The sequence below is a fragment of the Balaenoptera physalus genome (genome assembly GCF_965194825.1).
Source record: "Balaenoptera physalus genome assembly, chromosome: 13".
NCBI classification, from domain to species: domain Eukaryota; kingdom Metazoa; phylum Chordata; class Mammalia; order Artiodactyla; family Balaenopteridae; genus Balaenoptera; species Balaenoptera physalus.
Window position 1 is genome coordinate 47,664,453 of NC_138892.1, and position 15,569 is coordinate 47,680,021.

The 15,569-nt window shown below is 34.0% G+C and overlaps 1 protein-coding gene across 15 annotated transcripts in view; it reads right to left on the bottom strand.

The window, feature by feature from the left end:
• CNOT2 (CCR4-NOT transcription complex subunit 2) overlaps positions 1-15,569 on the bottom strand; it is a 109,065-nt gene that overhangs the window by 19,045 nt on the left and 74,451 nt on the right. For 12 of the 15 annotated variants that reach the window (XM_082422781.1, XM_082422787.1, XM_082422780.1 and 9 more), the window contains 4 exons: positions 14,658-14,724; positions 3,820-3,967; positions 2,888-3,070; positions 536-615 (listed from right to left, as the gene is read on the bottom strand). In XM_082422781.1, the coding sequence (XP_082278907.1) occupies positions 536-615; positions 2,888-3,070; positions 3,820-3,967; positions 14,658-14,724 (478 nt within the window). Of the gene's footprint in view, positions 1-535; positions 616-2,887; positions 3,071-3,819; positions 3,968-4,950; positions 5,012-14,652; positions 14,725-15,569 lie in introns of those variants that run through there. The other 3 variants (XM_082422785.1, XM_082422792.1, XM_082422784.1) reach the window with 3 other exon arrangements.

Here is a 15,569-nt window from a genome sequence, read left to right on the forward strand (position 1 = left end):
ATCAGAATTGGTTTTCCATGTAATTAAATTCTGAATTTTACACATAAAACTGGATTAAAAATTTGTAAGAGTTAAATGCCAAAATTAGTATTATTAAAACTATTAAGAAAAAATTGTAAGCGCTCCATATAATTTTAAAGGTTTCTTCAATCTGGGTCTCTATAGCCAGAATGCCATACCACTCAACCTAGTTTAGACTGTAGTAACAGGACTGAGATAGGAAAAGCTCTTGAAGCAAAAAAGATTCTGAGGCACAAGTACAGACTAAGTAAATGTTTACGCTTTCTCCAGGTGTTAAGGAAACAAATCTGATGTTACAACACTATACTATTAACATGCCAAGTGAAAAAAATATATTTAACTATCTTTCAACTGTTCACTGAATTAAATCCTATTGCCTGTCAAATTCTCCCTAAATTAAGTTCTATCATCTTAACACAAAAATTCCTTTAATATTTTGACTAGTATGTTGAATTGCTTTATATTTCAAGATCTATCATATTTTTATAGGGTACTAGCTCCAGAATAAGCTTACCTGTTCCATTAAAAATGTTACTTGATAAGGAGTTATTCATTCCAAATGCCTGATTCCTGTTCATTCCAAATCCAGACATACTGGGTACATAGAAAATAATTTTAGATATACAGTAAGAACACTAACTTTCAGTTGAAGAAAAACAAAAGTGTTTACTTTTGATCTCCTCATATAAAACAACATGTTTAAAAACAAATACTAATTTTTTCTTGAGTTGAATCTTTATTGTTATTTAAAGCTTCCCTAAAGTCCTTCCATGAACAACTGAGAACCAAAACATCTTAAACAGATGAATTAAAAAACAAAAAGCAAAGAATTTATATAAGCCTTGAGGAAAATAGAGATTAAGGGTATAGTTTTGTATACTTGGAGAGCCAACTTACTGGATATAATGGAAGAAGTAATTAACCTCAAAAATAGGCAATTTAGTTTAAGACTACTGTTCCTGAATACTTGTTTTTCTTCCACTACTGGTAAAATGTGCTATTATTACTTTTCATAAAAGATCTTCTTTCATACAGTCTGTCTTTCCCAACTAGAACATAAACTCCTCATGGACAGGGTTCATGTCATATACTTCTTTGCATCTCCTGCCCTTAGCATTCAGGAGGCTACAAAAGGCACTCTCAGTAAATGTTCAGTTGACGTGAATTAAATGGTGCTTTTCTTTAACTGAATTCAGTGTTCTAAAACACATCATCTAGTTTATCTTTTAGCTACTTAAAAAAAAAAAATCTCTCCATAGTGCTCTTAATTCTAAAGTAAGGTATTTGGTAAATAGTTACCAAAGCTTCCCTTTTTTGCACAAGCCTAAACATGGGAAAACAAACAAACAAAAAATAAGGCTGAATTTAAAGCAAGGCCAGAGTAATTAAGCATGTCAAAAAGAATCGTTAACACAAATTCTAAAATGAAAGTATGCATCTTTAACATCAAATAATCTGATAAAAGACAGTGTATTAGTGTTATGAGTAAGGTTAAACTGTTTGAAGATGACAGGGTTTTAAATTTTTTGCCTAGATTTGTAAAACTAACTATGGCCAAACAATATTTTCATAAAATAATGCAGCTGGTGAAACACTAGAGAAGAGGAGAAAAGTCAATAGAAAGTTCTGTTTAATAGCATGTTAGAACTGCTGATGATATAGGTACCCTCAAACACTGAATAAGTAGTAAGAGATGAAAACATTCCATAATACATACAGCTTATCAATAGTAATAAGCAGGGCTTTATAGAGACCCATACTTCATTGACAATTTATAAGCAAAGTATTTTTTAAAACTAGAATGTGAAAAAATATGGAAAGGCAAAAATTTAAATATACATTCAATGAACGATACTACAAGAATGCAGAAAGATGTGTTAAAGCCCAAGAAGTATTATATCATCAGGAAACTGTCAAGGAGATGAGAATTTTGATAACCCTTTACAAAAATAACTTCTGTAAAAATTAAAAGAGCAGTCAAATTATAAAAGAAGTACTCAAAAGTCTAAATAAAAGTAAGAATTGGAGGTTATGGGATGAAGATTAAAAAGGAAATGTGCTAATAACCTATTTTAATTCAGAATTTACGAGTCCTAGATAAAAGAAAGTGAATTAAATGGCTTTGATGATAGCAACATCCTTTCCCCCCATATTCCCCATTAAAAAAAACGAACAATCAAACTAAAATGCTTTTTTTTTTACAGTAAAGAAAGCCCTACTGCAGACATAACTCTCATATAAATTACCTGAATAGCTTTAAAATCCTAACAAAATGGGTAACTGTTTTTCATATTGTTAACTATTATTTGCATAGCAGTATATGCAATGACCAGTGCAAAAAGGAGTGAAAAGCACAAATTCATCTCTTTGTTTTAAATCCCAGGACATGACACTATTTTCAAATACTACAGATGTAGTCTTCAAAAAGTCTTTGTCATTAAGTCTCCAAAGAACAAAACTGAAATTCAGTTGAAAAGGAACTTAACCAAAGCATAAATGAAGGCAGTAATAGTCAAACATGTCTCCAGTCCTATTCATAGGTATAAAGCTCTTACCACACAGGTGACCAGCCTCATTTAATAGAGGAAGGACATATCAACAAAAAATCTGCCGGTTGGCAACCTAAGAACAATCCTTTTCTAACAACAGTAACAAAAAAGCAAACTGATTTTCAAAAGAACATGTCTTTAGTTTGGGAGGTTAAAGTTGTGATGTGTAACAGAAAGAGAAGCTTTGGTCAAAATATATGATGAAACACACTTAAGAAACAGAAGCCAAGACTCAAGAACAGAACGTTGAATATGAAAAGGCAAATTTGAAAATACCCAGAAAGAACAATTATACACAGTATCAATAAACATCTTACCTGTTCACAGTAAAAGGCTGTCGAGAAGGCTGCTGCTTTGGCATACATATTATGCTTGGCGAGCTTCTGTTGGGGCTACCTAACCCTGAACTGCTCATGCTATTTGTCCTGCTAGGAATTCCAATGCCCTGACCAACCTGGGAGTGGTTCATCATATTCCTAGGATTCATAGGCAAAATACCCCTGAAAAAGAAGTCCATTATACTAAATAAGCTCTCTACAATCACTCATTAAAATTCTCTGTAAATAATCAATTGGCCTAACCCTAGATTTTCAAATATACTTTCAAATTGCATTGCTAATTTTTATTCATTTAACTCTTTTGTCTGGACATTTGAAAAGAAAAAAAGCTCTTTGAAAAGCCAAAGTAAACAAACCAACAAGAAAGGGCAAATCACAGAAGAATATATGGTGATATCGAAGATGAGAGAACTACTGGTGTGACTATGACATAAAATACAAATGTATTTCACATATATATTTAGAATAATTTCATTCCAAATGTATGTCATTCTATCTTCTTCATACTAATATGCACCATTTTTGTAATCTGTTTTATTTTATTCTCACTAGAGTAATGGATGTGTGGTGAGGGATCAATAAACAGAATTATCTGAGGAGTGATCTGAAATTGCACATACTCCTTTGAGGAAGAGTGCTTGCTTTTGAAAAAAGCCCCCCAGGTGGTGATTAATCCTTGATACCCACCCCAGCTGATAACCAGTATGCTAGCTGCAAGATAAAAGCATCTTACACTATACTTATCAATTTGCAATGAAATAAAATGAGCATAGGGTATCAACTTTCTTTTCCTCAGTGAAAGGCACTGAACCAGAAAATCAAATAATTTAGTTACCTTATTAAAAAACTAAAAAGCTTGCTTAATCTACAAAGATACATTTTGAGAAATATTCTGGTCCATCAATAAATACCTGCTTGGAGATGGAGGCGTGTGAAGTGACATTGTTGGTACCCCTGTTGTTGGCGTGACGTGGCTCGGTAACTGAGTGCCTTGTGATAAGCTGCGATTTAACTGAGGGGTATTGTTGCTCATCCCCCTCATTGGAAGGCCTAGTGCACCTATTAAAAAAATTCAGAAGAAGGAAATTCATTGCCATCAGGAATGAAATTGTTATCCATCTTCTGGAGTTGGTAATTTAAAACATTTAAAAATGACCTAACGTTAATAATATGCAAATTTTAAATGGAAATATTCATTTCACTCCAAATGGACTCTGATTTTAACAAAAATGTATGTCTGAAATTTAATATTATGAATTTTCATATTGCTTCCATTATTCTATCTTTCATATTTCTTCTTTGCTTTCATATTTCTATCTTCTTTGCATATTTCTATTTTACAATAAACTGTCTGCCAATGACTATAACAAACTAGATGACTTATGTTTCAAAATAAAAACATTTTATACAAATATGCCTTTAAGAAATTTGCAATCTTGTGTGTTTTTATGTTTTAAATCATAACTGAGGTACGCAGACATTTAATCCCCACTTTGCTGAAGTAGCTTTAATTTTTATATGATCCTTTTCAAATGCATTTAAGAAAAAGTCTCTTTATTACTATTTACACATACATACTTCTCAACATTACAATTTTTTACAAACCCAACATAAAATGTCAGCAACTGTTAAAAACTCAATCTGATATAGCTATAAGAGACAAGAATATATAACATTTTAAAAGATTTCAAAGTACAATGACCTTCTATTTGTCTAGTATTTCTGGGGCCAGGTGTGGGAATGGATGTCCAATATGTGTATTTTTCAAAACCTACTGAGGAGTTTACCATTCAGAAACAAAACATTAAAAAGAAAAATTAACCATCTGGGATAAACTTAATTGTTTCCTGCCTTGTGTTAATATGAAATATAAATTATTATTTTGTTAATGATTCAGAATAATCATTGTGGATATTTAATGTTCTGGATGTTTTTCCCCCCTTTTATCCCTCAAAGCAAGGATGTTCAGCTATCACTTATGTTGTCATCACACCTGCCTATGGATGTCAATATGCCTCCTTGCCTCCATCTTCCTTACTCACACATTTTGGTGCCGTCTGTTACTAGTCTGCTGTGGAATGGCACATCAGTCAACCAAACATTCTAAACTGGAGGTTAAATAAAAGTGGTAAGATAGAATGAGAGTTAGTGAATAAGTAGAGGACTTTAGCAATAGGGATTTAAAGTGACTCCCTCCCTACTTTTTGGTCTAGTTTTGGGTCCAAGAATTTCAAAGACCTGAATATTTTGAAACTATGACTTCCAAAAATTGGAATATATATATTATGTTCTGAATATTTTCCTTCAAATATCTCTGCAAATTTATCTTTTTGCATAACAGTAACCTGTTTGTAACAGTAACGCTTTGTAACCTAGGGATACCAGTGAATCACAAAGATTTCACTGGAATCTGCCAGCTTCAGTACTCAGCTTGCAGCCTAACTGCTTCTCAACTGAATGAAACCAATAAATCCAACTCAATATAGCTGTTATATTCTATGTGTACTCATATTCCATGAAGACCTGAGCTTGGTTCTGCATTTCTTTAAGTCACACAAAGGGAACTGATCTAGATCATATGTTGGTTTAGTCATTATATGTATGTCTGGTCACTACAAGTTTTGTGACCACGAGTATACCGCTAGCTACAGCCACTTTCTCTGAATTTGGGACAAGATAAGGAAGAACAAGAGATTAAAAACCAGCCTACGTAAGATTTCTTCAGAAGATACCAGTCTTTTCCTTTTCTCAAGCACACTAGTTTTCCTCTAGGCCCTCTAGATGCTCCCGTAATGAACCACCAACATGACACTTTTCACATCACTTACTCAACAAACATTTATTGTGTGCCTACCATGTGCCAAGCACTGTGTTAGCTGCTGGGGATACAACAGTGAACAAGATAGAAAAAGCTCCTACCCTCAGGGAGCTTACATCCTTTTCCCTAAATATGCTGTCCTAAAGTCAGCTATAGCTGCAAATTTCTCACAGGAATGTGTTTCTCAGTTACCGATAACCAAGAAACCTAATCCAATGTTCACCTTTTACAGATGAGGAACCTGAGCCTCAGATAAGTTAACTGACTTCTCCAAGGTGACACAAAGAACCGAGACTCCTAGTGCTCTTAACGGCAGCCCTACGGGAGCCCAAGAAAACACTAAATGAGCACCCTTGTGCGTACCTACTGACTGTAACACCTTTTATCTATTCTTTTTCTTTTCTCTTGCTTTCTTTTTCTGAATATGTTTACTTAAAACTTTTTCTAAACCAACATCTCTTATCTCTTCCCTCCATTTTCTTCCTCTTCTTCTCTATACCTGTCAAGTTTTCTTTTCCTCCACACTTACTTTTCCTTCCCATTTCACTCTCTACATCTTTCTTCATCATTATAAATATACATGTTCCAAAAAATTGCACCCTTTGGCTCTTCAATAGGCCCTTCTAAAGACTCATGAGGTTTGTTTACTTCAACCTTTCATATACTTATTATTCTATGCTGTATTATGAAAATACATAACTTCAGAAATATTTTAGAGATTGGAGATTATCTGAACATTAGTAAAAAAAATTTTGGAGAAGGAAACAAGAATGGGTAAGGTAATATATTTAGTCAATTACGGATTGGCACACTTGAATTAATTTATAGTGAGGAGAGTAGAGGAAGACAATATGAAATAAAGAACTCAAAGATTAGCATTTACTTTTATTTTTCCTTTAAAAAACACTTGATTTCATAAAAACAGCTAATAAATTCAAAAGCTCTGAGTTGCATTTTATTGAACCTGGTGGGTAGGAAAAAAGAAATCAAAAGAGAAGAAAGGAATGCATCAATTTCAAACTGGATCATCAACCCTTGAATACTTTATAATTGAGTTATTTTAAATTCAATTTAAAAACTGAATTCCTTTAAAACATATAGAATTAATACCACTGAGTAAGAACAGAGAAAGATTTATTTCTAGGAAACAAAATACATGGTCATTAAATTTGAGTTGCTTGAGTCAAACTATTACAACTGCGTAGGGTCAAGGGAGGGAAAATTTTACTTTTACTAGTATAATTAGAAACATGATAGAAAATTATCTAAAATGTTATACCAAGAAGGAGACATGTAAGCTGAAAGGGGGAAGAGGGGGAATAAAAAATTGGCTTAAAAAAAAATTGACACGAAATAACTACAAGTAAAAAAACATAAATATGTATGCCTGAGCTTCTGCACTGGAAGGGCAGTAGAATTAAATTTTATCAAGCACCTAAGAAATATGTGAAGCACTATGCTACTTCATCTCCTTATAAAATATTATAGAGAAGGTATTTATCCCCTTTTTATAGACAAGGAATAAAAGAATGATCAAAAAAAAACAGCTATAAAGCAGTTTAAAAGGTTACAGTTTTGAAGCAAAGTTTTCTTTCTATTTGACAAAGTGATAATAAAGGATAATACCACATTAGAAGGAATACATGAACATATTCTAAGTAGATTCCTATTTCCTATTTGGCAGGGTGCTAAACAAAGAACGAATTGAATTCTGTGTTGATCATTTTTCAGAAATCCAAAAGAATACGACCTAAGAAATGTTTCCATGAATTACTTCCATTGCACATACTGATTAACAGCACATTCCTTAAATAGTTATGGAATGATATGCCATGCTTTAGTCAATCTTTTGCTAAAGATTAACAATATTAATAATAATACAAGTTATAAGAAAAAAAAAACCAGCAACCAAATCCTTGAATACTCATACTTAAATGAAGTCTCCTGAAATCTTTAAGGAGAAGGGAGACAATTTTTAATTGATGCAAGAGGGCTTAAAGTATCCCCCATTCCATTCCCAAAGCAACTACCTTCCCTAAACTCACTGTCTTGCCCACACATAAAGGGCAACCATCTTCTTACCTCCAACCTGTCCCCATGTCTTCTTACCTCCAACTTGTCCTGAACCTAGCTGGTTAATCTTCCCTGTAACACTATTTCATTATACAATTTCCTTAATTAAAATCAAAGTATTTTAGAGATAGAAAAGTCTCCAGAGAGTATCCAACCAAGTTACAGATGAAGATCATTTCAACTTAATTATAGATAAACTAACATCAGGCATTAAGTGACTTGCCCAAGATCACAAAAAATGAAGAATAAAAACCATGATCCAGGGACTTCCCTGGTGGTCCAGTGGTTAAGACTCTGTGCTTCCACTGCAGGGGGCATGGGATTGATCCCTGGTCAGGGAACTAAGATCCTGCATGCTGCTGATGCAGCAAAAAAACCCAAAAAACAAAGCAAAAAACCACACACACACAAACAAACAAACAAAAACATGATCCAATTTCTTGACTCTAATTTCAATCCCTTTTTTCAACCAATCACACTTTCCGCTTCTTGAAGTAGTTGCTAACCTTCACATCACGTGGGAAACTTTAATATCTGTGTCCCACACCCAGAAACTGTGACTTAGTCTGGGTCTGGGAAATTCATGGGCAGTGGGATTTTTTAAACTCTTTAGGTGTTTCTAGAAGGGCAGTCAGGGTTGAGAATCACTGTTCTAAAGTTAAATCCAATCACAGTGTAGTCTTTAAAATGCTCTGTCAAGACCCAAAAGATTCTTCTAATCTTTATTTTTCCCAGCTTTATTGAGATATAACTGACATAATACTCTTCTAATCAATTTTAATACTTTACTCACCCCAATACAAACTCTTTTTAGATACCACATACTTGACTTACAATCTTCTTTGTAATTTCCCTAGTCCCCTCCCCAAAATATGCCCCGGTATCTTTACTCATATCCTTCTCCCCACCTAGAATACTTTCCCTCCTCTTGTTCTACAGAGATATACAAGACTATTTAAAAAAGAAAACAAAAAAACCACCCAAAAAACAAACTGCTATGATCAAGGTGTTTACATGCAGTACATGTACAGTGTACTTGGTGTATATGGGGGGCAACACTCAGACATGAAAGTAGAATGAATTTGGGATCAGAACATGTTTCCTAGACAATACTGTATATGAACTCAATAATGAAAGAGACCTAGCCAGGCATTTGGTGGTGGTGGTGAGGAGTCAGGGGAATAAAAATGTCACACCAGTTCGGTCTGAGAAAACTGCAAGATATATGAAAATGAGGACAAGTGATATGCCTGGAGGAAGAGTGGGCTTACCTTCTGGGTAGTAAGGATGTATGAGACAAGCATGGATGGAGCTAACCTGGCTTCAAAATCCTCAACTATGAGAAGTTGCTGCTGTGTTAGAGCCAGCTGGGAGTCCCAAACATCTGGCTGGATCTTTACAGCAGGTGGCACTCCATCTGTGGAACAGCTCTGTGAATCTCCTACATATACTTTGTACTCCTCCTCCTCAACCTATGTTTGCATGATACATTAGCAGCACCCTTTCACAAAGTAATGCAGGTCTCTAACCTTAGATATCATCCTTGATCCCTCTCTTTCTTTCATATCCCACATCCCCAAATCATATTAGCTCTATGTCCAAAATATCCCAAATCTAACCATTTCTCAACACCTCCAGCACTAGTCCAAAGCCACCCTACTTTCCTGCCTGGACTACTGCAGTAATTGTCTGTTTCTTTTTCTTGTCACTTGTCCCTCCTCCACTCAGTCCATTTTCTACACAGCAAGGTGATCTTTTAAAAATGAAACTGTATCTTAAAATCCTTCCCATTAAACTCAGAATAAATCCAAATGCTTTACCAAATCTTTACAAGACTCCATGACCTGACACCTGCTACCCATTAACCTTCCACTTTCTTTGTTCATTATACTGGCCCTCTCATTCATCCTTTAACACATGAAGTTCATTCTTACATTCTCATGAGTAAGACCATTTGCATTTGCTGTTGTCTGTACCTGAAAATCTCTTCCCCAGATCTTTCCAAGGGCTTCCACTTCTCAACAGACTGGTTTCCATTCAAATACTACCTCCTCAGAGAACAGCCTCTTTGCCTGCTCGAAAACTACTGATCCCATCCATTCATCCATTAACCTGACAATTTTTTATAGTACTTATTATCAGAATCATATTATTTATTTACTAAGTAAATAAATTTATTTGCATGCTTATTCTGTTTTCCTTCATTAAAATATAAGCTCCATGAAAGCAGGAACTTTGTTATTTGCCATACTCTTCAATCCTGGAATGATTCTTCACTCATGGTAGGTACTAGATAAATAACACAATGAATGAATAAATCCTATCATAATGCCTTAGTCAGCAGACTCTTGGAATCTGTGTGTTTAACATATGCAGTTTCTACTGTGTGCAAATTGCTTTCTAGGGTCATGACATTCAGTAAGTAATATGTAGCATCCAGGTTTCAAAGAAACTGCTGCTCTCAACTCATGTTCACATAGTAAAACTTACAAAGTAAGGCAATCCTGGTTCTACTACTTACTACCTAGGCAAGTCCCTTAACCTTTAATCGGGTTGTTGTGAAGATTAAATGAGTTTATATTTATATCAAGTACTTAACATAGCCCCTGACACATAGAAAATACTGAATAACTATTAGCTTTTGGGGGGTGAGGGTCGGGTGGGGGGATGAAACATGCCTATGGAAAGAAAATCAACAGGTGGTCCTAAAGGTAAGATAAAATGAGATCGTCTAATGAAGTAACAACGGTTTTCACCTATAAATAGTTGTTTTCTGGGGGAAAAGAGTATGCTATAGCTGCGTTCTTGAACTTGAAAAGTAGCAAATATCTTGAGATAGATTCCATAAAATTGTGAAGATTTGTACTTCTTGGATGAAACCAATGTAACAGCCTAATAGATTTCCCTTGTCTTGATAAAGCAAACCACTCAAAAATTTATCCCATGCTGTAGATTTTGTTCCCACTACTAAAACAACCTTACTCATAGTCTCTTCAAGGACAATGTCAAACATGACCTCATCTGTAAATCCTGTCCTGATCATTTAAGGTATGTGATTACTCCTACCTTTCAAGTCTCCAGAAAACTCTGTACTTCTTCCTCTATTTTGTAGGAAAATAACTTGTGTATTTATCCTACTAGATTATATATAAGGACCATATCTTGTTCATCATGCATTCAACAAACATTTAGTGAGTGCCTATCGTGTACAGAGTAATGAGGATACAAAGGCAATGAAGACATGCAATAAATAAACGCAGCAACACCGAAGGCGTATATACACTGTACAGAGATGGCATAAAAGAGAATGCTCTCTTCTACAACACATCTGCAGTCTCTAGCATGATGCAATATATATGGTAGGCACTCAAAAATATCTGTTAAACTCAATTCCTACCTCCTTTTTGAACCTTTCCCGTACTACTGTAGCTTACTGTGCTTTTCTCTCCAATCCGCAAGTCCGTCCATATCATTCAACATGATACCTTTTAACCTATGGTATTTAATACTTTGCATATAAATATGTCTTGACCTCCCCAACTATAAAATGCTTCTAGAGAGCAAGAACTCCCAGGGTATTCATTATTAATTCAAGTATCTGTTAAATGATCCTGCTATTTCCTAAAAGCTACCAAAATGTGTCACATGCCTAACTATACTGTCAACAGCATTATTTCTGAACCATTCCACCTGTGCTCTGGTTCTCCACAAAACAAGTAGCTTTCATATATGTATTCTTAAAATAGGAGGCCAAAGGGATGTTGTTGAAAGCATAAGGCTATGCCACTGCTTTTAAGCCAGGAGTCCGGATCCCAGAAAGAGAAGTTTATTTCCTTTCCCAGCTAGTGGTCTGGGTCCTCTGAGAATTCAGATACAAATGTATACAATGGATTCATTCAGACAGCTAGTTAACCGATGTGGCTAGATTATAGGCATATAAGAAGTACTCCTTTTTCTCAAATCCTCCAAGGCCCTAAATCCTGTTGGTAAGAAAGAAAAAGTCACACCAACGATACTACCACTTAATTTCAATGCATTGACTATCCAGGGGAAATTAATTCCTGGCTCCCTGTTCATTCCCATCTAGTACACAGCTTCAGGGAGCCCAGGGGTCTTTAAACCTAGACAGTGTACTTAAAATCTTATGCACAAGTAGAGAACAAGTAGAGAACATCATGCAACTTGAATACAAGATTCCATTCACCAGCTTCTACAGTTACCACTTGATGCACAGTAGTCACATAAACCCTTGGATGAAAAGTTACATTATTTGGATACAACTATACTGTACTAGAACCCATGATCACACAAGCTCCTGATCCAGCATTTTCTGGGTATCCTTGTGTACTATACAATCACTTCCACCCAAATCTGGCGAAAAGTCGCTTTAAGCAGCTCTGTATCCATTCCAAGAGGAATTCCTTCCCTTGTTTTAAACTCAGTGAGCCTCAGTTTTGGAGAGGGCACTCTTCCTTCTCCACCTCTAATCTCTCTAATCATCAAGAACACAAAACAGATAGTAAACCTCCATTTTAATGGCTCAAATTCCTACTGAACTTTGCCAATCTGAATACAGAGTTAATGGTGGTACTCAACACACTTGGGGGGCAAAAGAACTTTGTAATATCAAGCCCAATGCACAATTAAAGTTAGCTGCCATAAGAATAACATCATGAATCTATTCCCACCTACTTATTCTATCTCCCCATCCTTTATTAAGGTCAGCCCCTCAAGTTTTATCTTTCTGACTTACTTATACTACCGAAGCCCTGACCCTCAAGTCCTACATGTTAGCTGGTGTTCTCCTCTCTGAGAAGGTGTGTGTTCAAACTACTTAGCAGCTGAAAGACTTATCTGGCCCTGTCAGGTCTATCCTAACAGACAGAGACTAGGAATTCAGGCTCTGTTTTATTTTATTTTACTAGTTGTAGCTTCTAGATCTGTGCACTAGAAAGGAATAATTGTACCCTGACTTGAGACATTTCAGTTTCAGTTGATCTAAGGTTCATTTTTTAAAATAAGTTAATACCTACAATGTCAGTTAAAAGAGTGAGCCATGAATTGAAAATGCTGGTTCATCAATGCTACAATAATAAAGCCATTTATTATACTAAACTCCAACAGGAAATATCTGTCATATGTAACTTCTTTTTAAATTACTAAGTACCTTAAAATACTTTTCCTAATGAAAATAACTTTGCTCATTTATTAATCTTTGTATACCCTTAACCATCAGCACAATCATGTACACAAATTAAGTCAATAAATGTCTACCTTACCAATGAAATAACTATATTCCAAACCTAATCCATTCTATAACTTAGCCCAATTATAACTTCACATTTGTAGGTTAAAAAAATTAGATCAGATTTTCAAAGTCCATATAGCTGATTATATTGTAAAATAATTGCCATTCTCCTTCATTAAATAACCTTGGCTTCTCAAATATAACTTTTCTCTATTCCATTATCTACTTTCTGCTGTGATAAATTGTGGGCTTTAAAAAGAATGCAGTGTAAGTTCTTTGCAGTTTCTCTATAGAAATAAAGGGTAGCTTTAAAATTTAACTAGATATTTCCAACGTAAGGGTTACCAGAAAGGTGAAAAGTAGTAGGCTTCAAACAAAAACAGTCCAAACGAAACAAACTGTTAGCTAATAATATTCCCTCAATAACTAGAATGAACATTTGCTGATAAATAAGCAACATCTTTTTTGTGTAATAAAAGGCTTAAAAATGTTTTCTACCTAACTAGAGGAAAACTAATATCTGTAATTAATAATTTTCCTTACTAATTCTGTACTAACAAAATTGTTTCATAGCAAAAAGAATGCCACAAGAGGTAGAGAGAAAAAAAATTAGATGGAAACTGTATTTGTCTAACAAAATAAGTTTTTTCCCCTTACTAAATTTCAAAATAAAATTGAAGGGTAAAGTGGTATGACAAACTACTCTTATATCTATCAAAACTTTGCCTTTCATTATACTGGGAAAGAGTTCCAAATCAAATAACTGATTTTTATTTGAAGCTGGTTAAATTATTTGGTCATCAGATTGTCTGCTTCAGTTACCCTATTATTCTGTAATCTTTGATGGGAATTTACATCCCTTTTAACACTCCCCTCCCACTACAGAGATGAGAGATTAGCAGTCTCTGACATTAAAAGATATGACAAATCTTATTAATATATAAAAGTTTGGAAAATTAATTTAAAAAAAGGGAAAATTTTATTATTTAGTTTTATAAAAATTATGTCATAATAATAGTTAACATTTATTGAGCGCTTACTATGCGCCAGGCACTGTGCTGAGAGCTATAAAAGTATTACAACACATAAAAGAAATAAAATCTTGTATACGGAAAAAGCTTTGAACTGTTAGTCAAAAACAGAGATTGTATACCCAGACTGAGCCAAAGTAAAAGAAGTATTTGCTAAACAAAGAGAACATTTCACAAACTGCTAGGTAATGGGCTTACATTAATAATAAGACCAAAAAACACAAACAAAACAACCTACTTAACTGACCAATCAAAAAACCTTTAACTTCCTCCAACTGAAAACATAGAGAATGTCTATTTTTAATTTGTTTAGCAAATCTTCTTCAAAAATATTGCAAAGGAACATACACATACAAAAGATGAAGAAATAAAATTTGATCTACCCTGTATCCAAATAATTTTGAATTAGGAAGGTCTGAAATAATGAGGTTTTTTGCTAAGTAAAATAAGAAAAACTGAAAATTAAATATCTTTCCTTTTAAACCCTAGAATAAACCCACAAGGGCAGCATTATTCTTTATTTGGTAGTTATTTTTTTTCTTTAAATAAAGTATCCCAGAATAAATACAAAATTCTTACTTTGTTGCCCGTATAAACTTGCCCCAAACTGAGACAGCTGACCTGATGTAGATGGTGATGCCAGCATCTAGAAACAAATTAATTATATTAGAGCATAAAGAAAGTACACAGAACATTGCACTGACACTTTACAAATCTGTACAACATATCGTAATATGTGAGAATCAAATCCATATTTCCCAATCTTCAGAAAAACAAAAACAACATTGCATCATAAATTCCATGTTACTTAAGAGCGTATCACAATTGCATGACATCAAACTATGCAAATAAAATTAATTTTTGATAATTAAAGTTTTTTTCCCCAGTTACTCTAAATGAAACTATGACAGCATCATTACCTCACTTTAAAAAAAGCAAACTATGCTAACAAATACATGAAGACAGTACTTCAAAAAGTCTAAATTTAAGTAAAATTACTTGATTCTTAAATAATATATTAAGCTAAATTCTAAATTCAGTTTATTAAAGTTGAAAATAAAATTACTTAAATAAAAAAGTTGTGTATTTTGTAATAGTTACTGATTTTTATATAGAAATATGTGTGTCAAATGGGTAGAAAAATCTAACAAACATACACACAACCATGTACGTGGAGAGGTGATACAATACCAAAGGACAAACCCAAAATACTTACAAATATGTATAGACATGGTATATAATGTACAGTGTATGTACATTCATGGCACTTGCGTACAATGCCTTTCAATTTTTTGCATCATCTTTTTTTCCCTAGAATAAAAATTCTTTGAAGGCATGTTATATTCATTTTTTACTTCTTCATAGAGACTAGCACTGCATGTGGCAGTGCTATAAAAAACTAGATACTTAAACTGAGTAAATGAAAATGTGTACGTGTAAGTGCATGTCTGTGTATTCCCTGTCTTATATTAAGCAACCATCAAAACACCA